This window comes from Panulirus ornatus, chromosome 43 (genome assembly GCF_036320965.1).
Source record: "Panulirus ornatus isolate Po-2019 chromosome 43, ASM3632096v1, whole genome shotgun sequence".
In the NCBI taxonomy this organism is placed as follows: domain Eukaryota; kingdom Metazoa; phylum Arthropoda; class Malacostraca; order Decapoda; family Palinuridae; genus Panulirus; species Panulirus ornatus.
Genome location: NC_092266.1, coordinates 22,110,951 through 22,120,818, shown reverse-complemented (window position 1 = coordinate 22,120,818; position 9,868 = coordinate 22,110,951). Strand labels below are relative to the sequence as shown.

At 42.8% G+C, this 9,868-nt stretch overlaps 1 protein-coding gene across 2 annotated transcripts in view; it reads right to left on the bottom strand.

Moving 5' to 3' along the window:
* Nucleotides 1-8,425: 8,425 nt before the first annotated feature.
* The window catches only part of LOC139762389 (cell adhesion molecule 2-like), a 62,495-nt gene continuing 61,052 nt past the window's right edge, over nt 8,426-9,868 (bottom strand). The window contains exon 6 of one of the 2 annotated variants that reach the window (XM_071687220.1): nt 8,426-9,025. In XM_071687220.1, coding sequence (XP_071543321.1) covers nt 8,952-9,025 — 74 coding nt within the window. In that variant the 3' untranslated portion in view covers nt 8,426-8,951. The remainder of the gene's footprint in view (nt 9,026-9,868) is intronic. The other variant, XM_071687221.1, reaches the window with a different exon arrangement.

Below are 9,868 nucleotides of genomic sequence, written 5' to 3'. Positions count from 1 at the left end.
AGGGTAGGAGTAATTCTCTCGCTATCTCTGTCTGTCTATCTTTCCTCGTGTTTCCAAAGAAGTGAAAGAGGTAGGAAAACAGAGGATGAAGAGACCACGAACACACACACACACACACACACACACACACACACACAGAAGAACATCAGGAGGAAAGCGAGATCCAAGTATTTTGTGGTGGTGTTGGCAGCAGCAGCAGCATCAGGGTGAGAGAGAGAGAGAGAGAGAGCAGCAGCAGGAGGCAGACGCTCCATCAGTCTCCCCTGAATTATCAACGGTTCCCTCGAGCCCCACACAGTTAACAACTTCCCAGATAATTGGCCAGTATTCACTGATATTTTTTTTTCCCTCTCGTCCGTATCGACCAGTAAGCCTGTTATTTCCGAAGCATGATTACAAACAAAATAGTTTATAGATCAGCTACAGCCGGAGAGCAAGGAAAGGTAAAACTCAGAAATCTGACTGAGGTTCCCCTCTGTAACATCATGCAAAATGTAATTAGCAAACATTCAGATCTGGGGACTTTATTGGGGCGAATGATCAAAACTCTGGAGCGTATGTAGGGCTATTGTTTGATTGCCATGAAGTCATGAATTACTATTTTATTAGCTCAACTGTTGAGAAAGGCAAGGGTTATAATCAAACCCGCGAAGATTTATGTCTCCATATTTTCTCTCCGACAAATCCAAGTCGGCTACCATGTTATCCCGGATCCCTGAATATCAGAACGTATCAAGCAACGTCTTCTAAAATCATGATTATGGGTTTGTTATTTTCAAAGGTCGTCACGTCTTGGAGGATTATATATTAAACATGTTTACCAGATGGCGTCCTAGCTTCGTCTCTTCGATGTATATCAACTGACTGTTACAATATTTCTCTCTTGTGTCTCCCTTGATGATGTGATTATCACACGAAAGTGCACTTGGGAACTTTTCGTGTTTCATTTTCCCCGTGGACTCATAGGAATATCTTGATCACGCGCAAAATTGTGATCCTTTCCAATATATATATATATATATATATATATATATATATATATATATATATATATATATATATATATATATATATATAAATATATATATATGTGTGTGTGTGTGTGTGTGTGTGTGTGTGTGTGTGTGTGTGTGTGTGTGTACAATGATGCTCTTCTTCCTTACAGTTACGTGTCTAGTTATATAACTGTAAATAGTATAGCAACAGCTGGTGAAACTTTGGGCTGTCTCCCGCTGCCAGAAACAACACTGCTGATCTGATGTCTTCCCGTCCTCTGTGCCGCGCTCCGTAAAGGAAAGATTAGATGAGAGTGTGTCTCTTTAGCTTGTTTAATTTCACCTTCTCCATTATCACCTGATTGGCTCACCCGTCTGTGTGAGTGTATGGGCTGTACGTACTCTGCCGTTAAATGGTGAGTCACCTTCGGTCGTAATGCCTACCCGTCGTGCTCTTCTTTAGACCTACGTATTTATGTACGTACGTACGTTCGTCCCCACTGTCTGCTTGTATGTCCTGAACCTACCTCTCTCTCTCTCTCTCTCTCTCTCTCTCTCTCTCTCTCTCTCTCTCTCTCTCTCTCTCTCTCTCTCTCTCTCTCTCTCTCTCTCTCTTTCTGTTTTTCTTCCTACTGGATTTTTTTTTTCTTTCTGTTTTCCTCGCGCCACCTTGCTAGGTCTGTCTTATTTATTAACCAGCCAACCATGCTCTTGATTCGCCAGTTCCCTTGTCTGCCTTTAGCACCGCCTGGCAATTATACTCTACTCTCAAAAAGTAACTTTTACACGTCCACCCATTTTTACCGAATTATATTTTCTTTTTCTTTTTTTCAACCTTTTGTTACTGTAGCTTAATGTTCGCTATATGTACTGCCCTCCAGTAGCACTCTGTTACCATCCTGTTTTGTTCTATTGACCTTTTCTTTTTCCCTGCTTACATATGGTCTTTATCGAGTCCAGGTCTTACTCAGTCACTGGCGTGGGTCATTCCTACAAGCCTCCGGGTGTCACAAGGCTCGTCAGTACCTTCCCTCTTACCCAGTTACCGACTGACTCTTACAGTTTGATGATAGCCACAAGTAAGGTTCTGATCACATTATATTACAGGAATACAGAAGTAATCCAACTGCAGCAGATCACTAGGTTCCTTCGAGGCCGTGTGTGGTGGACGAGGAGCGTGGGAAGAGTAGAAAGACGTATATATATATATATATATATATATATATATATATATATATATATATATATATATATATATATATATATATATATATATATATATGAGCTAGAAAAAAAATACTGTAAACTGTAAAATTAAGCTGTAGAAGTATCAGCTTTTTATGGCCTCGTACATTTGCTGTCGACGCACAGTACGTTCTTGTTAAACGCTCAGCACTCGTTATTATTAAGGTTATTTTTAAACGCTCAGTATTTGTTATTGTTTACGCTTAGCCCTAGTTATTGTTTACGTTCACTACTTAAAGTTAAACGCTCAGCACTTGTTATTGATAACGCTCAATGCTTGTTATTGTTAAATGCTCTGTACCTGTTTTTGTTAAACGCTCATTGCTTGTTATTGTTAACGCTCAGCACTTGTTATCAAACGCTCCGCGCTTGTTATTGTTAACGCTCAGCACCCGTCGTTGTTTCAGGTCAGTACATGTTCTAGTTAAACGTTCAACGATGGTTGTGTCCCTCCTCGTTCATCTCCAGTCACCACTCCAGTTACGTCATCATTCATATAGTTACAGCTGGGTCGATGTTGTCTCTCTGCAGGCTCCCCTGGCCTGGCTAGCACAGCCTCACTACAGCCAGGTCCCGCTTTCTCCTCTCGTCTGGCTGGTCCCGCTTTCCTCTCTCGTCTGTGGCTGGTCCCGCTTTCCTCTCTCGTCTGTGGCTGGTCCCGCTTTCCTCTTATCTATGGATGTTCCCGCTTTACTCTTATAGGTGGATGGTCCCGCTTTCCTCTTATCTATGGATGTTCCCCCTTTACTCTTATATGTGGATGGTCCCGCTTTCCTCTTATCTATGGATGGTCTCGCTTTACTCTTATCTATGGATGGTCCCGCTTTCCTCTTATCTGTGGATGGTCCCGCTTTACTCTTATTTGTGGATGGTCCCACTTGATCCGCCCATTTGACCAGGTTTCTCAAGGAGACTCGAATATGTTGCCAAACACACGTTTCACGGAGAAATGAATTGTTTTTTCTCAAAACACACAAGAGCGGCCGTAGATCTTTTATCAGAGAGAGAGAGAGAGAGAGAGAGAGAGAGAGAGAGAGAGAGAGAGAGAGAGAGAGGGTGGGAAGTGGAAGGAGAGAGAGAGAGAGAGAGAGAGAGAGAGAGAGGGTGGGAAGTGGAAGGAGAGAGAGAGTGTGTATCTACCTACTGGCTGCCAGGTTTTGCCTGAAGCAGGGCTATCGCGTAGCGCCGACTACGACGTATCTTGCTTCTTTCACAATACTGTTGTCAGTGACAGGGACACGGCGTCCACAGTTGTCTGTCAACCCTGGGTTGATCCTCGGCCACCACCTCCTGCCAGCCAGCCACACTGTTCAATGCTTCATCGGTCACTCGGCTTACATTTTTCATCTGGTGAGGTAAGACATGGTAGTCTCTCCCTATCTTTCTGGCTCTCCTCTCCGCTGGTGTTTGTCTCAATTTTTTCCCCTATATTTCCGGGAATATTTGAACGTTTGATTCTCTTCTTTTTTTTCTGTTTCTCATGACAATGTGAGGCATTTGGTTCTAATTCCTTTGTGGTCATCTATCTGTTGCCACGGATTCATTTACATACAGGTACATAGTTCTCTTTTTTGACCCAGAAATATATATATATATATATATATAATCCTACGAACCCTTCTCCGGGTGTTCTTGTAGCTTCCACGGATGCGCTGCAACCAGTAGCAAGGAAACCATAAACTCCTTTGGAATGAAAAGTATTTCAGCAAGATGATACAAGCTCGTGTCGAAGATGACTTTCCACTCCCAGCGGAGAGAGAGAGAGAGAGAGAGAGAGAGAGAGAGAGAGAGAGAGAGAGAGAGAGAGAGAGAGAGAGAGAGAGAGAGAGAGAGAGAGAGAGAGAGAGATCTTGACACCAGCACCCCAGGAGAATGGAAGTGTATACCGTCTCTTACAGCCGACCACCACCACACAGACCACACCCTCATTGTTTACCGGTTCAGGATGCTTCACCCACACACCACCTCTCTCTTTCCACACTTGGTAACTAGTGGTTCATGTCGGAGACTCCCCTTTGTACTGTATCTCTCAGTGGTCCATCACCACACTTCAACGCTGGCACAAGCACAGATGTGTGGTGTTCATTGACCTTAGCAACGCTGGCACAAGGACAGGTGGGTTGTTCATTGATCTTAGCAACGCTGGCACAAGTACAGGTGTGTTGTGTTCATTGATCTTAGCAACGCTGGCACAAGTACAGGTATGTTGTGTTCATTGATCTTAGCAACGCTGGCACAAGTACAGGTGTGTTGTGTTCATTGATCTTAGCAACGCTGGCACAAGTACAGGTATGTTGTGTTCATTGATCTTAGCAACGCTGGCACAAGTACAGGTGTGTGGTGTTCATTGATCTTAGCAACGCTGGCACAAGCACAGGTGTGTGTGGTGTTCATTGATCTTAGCAACGCTGGCGCAAGCACAGGTGTGTGTGGTGTTCATTGATCTTAGCAACGCTAACACAAGTACAGGTGTGTTGTGTTCATTGATCTTAGCAAGGATAAATAACTCCTGATGTTCAACTGTTATTTATTGTTTTGTACACATTGTTAGACAGGTATGTACATTCCTCAATTGAGTAGAAAATACATTTGTTTACACTTGCACAAGCAAATATTTTGACTCATGATTTTACACACTTAAAAAAAGTACAGATGGATTTGTATGCCCAATCTTACACACACACGCACACACACACACACACACACACACACACACACCTATCGCCAGAGTCCCACCTTAGGAGAATAGTTAAGGAGGCCAACTGTCTGATGGCAAATATCAGAATTGCATTTAATTATATGGATAAGGAAATATTCAGCAAGCTGCTCATATCCTGCGTAAGACCAAAACTAGAATATGCTTCTCCGTTTTGGTTACCGCACCTCAAGAAGCAGAAAGAGCTGAAAGTGAAAGTCCATAGGAGAACAACGGAGATTATGCCAGAATTAGGAGAGCTAGCTTACAAGTAAAGACTTAGAGGCATAATATATATGTTTGCCCATCATTAAAGAGAGAAAAGTAAGGGGTGACCTGATCACAACCTTTTTAAGTTTTTGAGCCAGATTGAGCAGTCCTTCGGAAGAGGACATCGCACGAAATGAAGCAGAAGACTAGTTGAAGAAGATGTAAAAGAGTAGTGTTGTAGTACAGGAGTGGCTGAATGGAATAAAGTGCAGGAGGACATGGTCTATGCAGACGGCATACAGAAGTTTAACATCTTGTATGATAGTAGGGAACATTCGAGAGATGGAGCCCCACGAGTGTAAACCTTCACCCCCGTATAGTACAAATAGGTAACTACGAATATCAGTTATACACACAGCTGGGTACCTGGCGTAAGTTTTAGGTGTGAGTGTACGTGTGTCTACATAAGATGAAGACAAGTTATATATACAAGGTTAAGTGACAGGGCAACACGAACGTAAAACTCAATTTCTGTAGCACACAAATATCACACACACACACACACACGCGCGTCACATCACATAAGGACAAATAGTACATGAGCAAAAAAAATTCAGCGCCTCGTTAAGGTGTGTGACAAGCGGGAAAACTGGTGGGAGGGGTGTATACAGGTGGGAGCAGGATAGGACATGGTGTGGAAGGACTTGACTTTGGGATGGAGGGCGGTCCATCGTGGTAGACTGAGGGAGAACATGTCTCTAAGGTGATCTGTTGCTGTGGAAATTTTATAAGAAAGTGTAACCGGAAAAAGTTCACATATTAGTAATTATAGGAAACCAAAATGAGAAAGACGACACGCCAGACTTGAAAATAAGTTTATAGTAGATCCAGATGAACTTAGTGGAAAATGGACAGATTATTTCAAATATTTATCCACGTATTGCAGGAAGCTGTTAGCATGGCAGATATGGATATTTGCTTTTAACATCATGAATAATGAAAAGGTAGCTGGCATCGATGATAAGCCTATCGAATTGTTCTAAACGACAAGTGAAACTCTGAACCTCTAACTTCTGAATGTCGTAAATGAATGCAAGGTGAAGCAAAAAGACCAGCTGACTGGGAGAGAGACAAAATGCTTTATATATATATATATATATATATATATATATATATATATATATATATATATATATATATATATATATATATATATATATATATGTATATATAAAGGGCAAGCCATAGAAATGTGAGAAACATAGGCGAAGTACTTTTATGAGCCGTGCGTCCAAGACGTACGAGAGAGTAATGTTAGAACTACAGATATAATAATATGACCACTATTAAGGGAATGGTAACTTGGTTTCTGAGAGAACAGGTAAACGACACACATGATCTTTACGGTCCTAGGAATAATGGAAAAGACGTTAAGACCTAGAGAGAGGTTACAATCAGGAAATCCAAACGGAAATAAAGAATTAGAAGATTGGAGATCCAGCGGGACGATGGAGTCTCCTACACGACACAGTAGAGTGGCATCAGTGATACCTCACACCGGCAGACTGGACTGGAAGGAGCCTACCACGGGGCAGAAGCGAGAAGACATCACTGAAGTGTTGGTGTGGCCTTCATTTAGATGTGTTAAGTAGACTTCACATTGACATCATCTGGTAGGAATTCATACCGATGTTTTGCTGCTGAAAAGTAGACTTCACATTGACATCATCTAGGAATTAATTACGGTGTTTTGCTGCTAAAAAGTAGACTTCACATTGACATCATCTGGTAAGAATTCATTACGGTGTTTTGCTGCTAAAAAGTAGACTTCACATTGACATCATCTGGTAAGAATTCATTACGGTGTTTTGCTGCTAAAAGAAAAAAAACTGCGTAGGTTGTTACATCATCCTTTTAGTTTCATACTGATATGTTTGGTAATTTTATCTGATATGAAGAAATTTTGTTATTTTGTCGAAAGTATTAATTATTTTGAAATCTAATAGACCTCATAGTCTACTGTAATGATTTGTCGTAGGCTCCCTTCACAAGCCATATTTTTGGTGCTTTGGATGTGGTCAATTTCTCTTTGATCAAGATGTAAATACCACAGGTGAACAGCGTACTCCATATGTTTGACTAGGCCATTTGTAAAGAGTGGGTATTGTCTCCTTTTTATAGTTACTGTGATTTTTTTTTTATAGAAATCTAGCCCTTTTTTTCCTCTTTTATTGATGATCACTCCAAAGATCTTTTTCTTTTGCTCCTCGTAATGGTTTACCCAGAACTTTATATCCATGGTCAATGTTTTTCTTGCCATTTTGGCATTTTTCTCCATTGAAATCCATTTGCTATGTCTCGAACCATTCCATCATTTTACCTAAATCTCGTTGATATTGTGTTCTACCTGTGAACTAGTCTGATGTCCACATTCAATATCCTGTGACGTGAGCTTCAATTTTAATAAGCAGTCTTTTAAGTGACGCATTGTAGAATGCTTTCAGGAAGTGTAAATATGTTATATCTGGATGTACTTCAGAATCCCAGTTCGTATGAATACGAGTAACGCATTCTGTTCGATTCCTGAGGCGTGATCTTATTCATCTCTGTCCACGTTGATTCGGTTATCAGTTATACTGTAAAGACTAACACTATCAATTCTAATTGTTGTCTCTAATTTTCATATGAATTTTCTACTTCCTTTTTTTTTTTCCAGAGCTGATGTTATTTTAGGAAGCTTAGAGTCAGTCTGGCACTCGTCCTTCTCCTAGCGATCTGTTAAATATTTAGGTGTCAGGAAATGCTATTTGCCGGCTTACATCTTTCATCATCCGAGGGAGAGGTGTCTTCAGAACCAGATGACTTAGTCGTATTCAACTTTCATATAGCCTTAATTACAGGAGAGTATTGACCATTATGTGCGGTACGTCTGTTTTACCATCTGTTCCTGTTAAGTGGAGGGATGACAGGCAGGGGAGGTGTGGCTGGGGGGTGGGTTAGGTTGTGGCAGGGGAGGTGTGGATGAAGCAGGGAAGGTGTGGCTGAGGCAGGGGAGAGATGTGGTGGAAGCAAGGAGGTTTGGTTGAGGCTGGAGAGACCTTGTATTCCAAGGATCACAGACTCGAGGGAAATCTTCAAGAACCCAATTTGTCTCGTGTTGCTGAACGGGAGATGGGGAGCCGGGAAGTGAGCAGGAGGGAAGAGGCCACACTGACGCAAGCTGAATGGGAGGTGGGGAGTGGGCATGGTGGGTTGGGGAAGAGAGAGAGAGAGAGAGAGAGAGAGAGAGAGAGAGAGAGAGAGAGAGAGAGAGAGAGAGAGAGAGAGAGAGAGAGAGGCTACACTGACTCACACATTCTCAAAGTCAAACACGGATGACGTGACTCGCACACACAGGGGATGAGCATGATGTAACCAACCGACAAAGTACTAAAAGGCAGTAAACAGGGCAGAGCAAACATCGAGTGGAGTGCAAACGTAACGGGAGGACCTTGTGCACGTGATGTGGGGTTGACGGGGTCTGCCTGGCCACACGCGCGGCTGATGAGAATTTCCCCGGGTGGATGAGAAGATTTAAGTTGCAGTTGGCGGATGAGCTGGTGAAGCTGTCAGACCGTAACTCTTACGGCTGTTGTTGCTGCTGTTGGTGGGTGATGTGTGTGGGTGGTGGATGAAGATACCGCTGCTAATACTGAAGGGGAAGAGGCCGAAGCTCCATCGCTGCGGACGATTGATGAGCATCTCAGGAGACTTGCTGGTGACGGATGAAGTCGGAGTTACTGGCGGCTGCTGGCTGATGAGACGGCTCAGAGAAGCTGGTGAGCCACCATGGATGACAGTAGGAGCGGGAAGATGAGGGCCAGGGAGCTGTGGGTGCCTGCTGGGCAAGATGATATTTTGGTCAGTAACTTGGCGTACCACAAAACCGGTCTCCACTCCCATTTGTTTGCCGGTGTGAATGAAAGTAGTGAGCGGCTTGTGGAGTTGTGTGCTGGAAACGCGCATAAGTATACGTGGGTGAGGGAGATACGTGGTAAGCAGGTATCAATGGATCATATACTAATTGGTAGTGTAAAAGAGACATCCCAAAGGCTGCTTCTTTGAGAGAGGCAGCTGGTGGGATGTCTGATGGCTACTCTGTGGAGGCGAAGGTAACTTTTTGGAGAGGCTTTAGGGAAAGAGGATATAATGTGGGTGGGAATGGGATGGTGAAAGTGAGTGAGCTTGAAAAAAGAGGCTTGTGTGGAGATGTACCTAGAGAGGCTGGGTGAAAGATGGCAAAAGGTGAGAGAAATCGCAGTCAGAGGAAGGACAAGGAATGGGAGGTATTTAAGGAAGCTGTGTTTACATGTGCGAGATATGTGTATGTGTCATGTGAAAGGTTGGAGATAGGCATGTGAGAAAGGGTAGTGGGTGGTGGGATGAGGCTATTAAGTTACTAGTAAAAGAGAAAAGTGGAAGGAATGCGAGTGATTAGGAGATGTCCAAGAGCAAGTGGCAGGAGGTCAAGAGGAAGGTGCGTGGGTTGAAAATTGAGAGTTAAAATGAAACAGTATTAGCCAACTTCAAGAAGAATGAGAAAATATTTTAGTGTGAGCATCAGTGAAGAAAGCAGGTATGGCAATAGGAATGGGAAAGAAGTGAAAATGAAATAGAGTGAGTATTTTGAAGGACTTGAATGTATTATATCATTGGATGGCAGATGTGGGGTGTCTGGGACGTG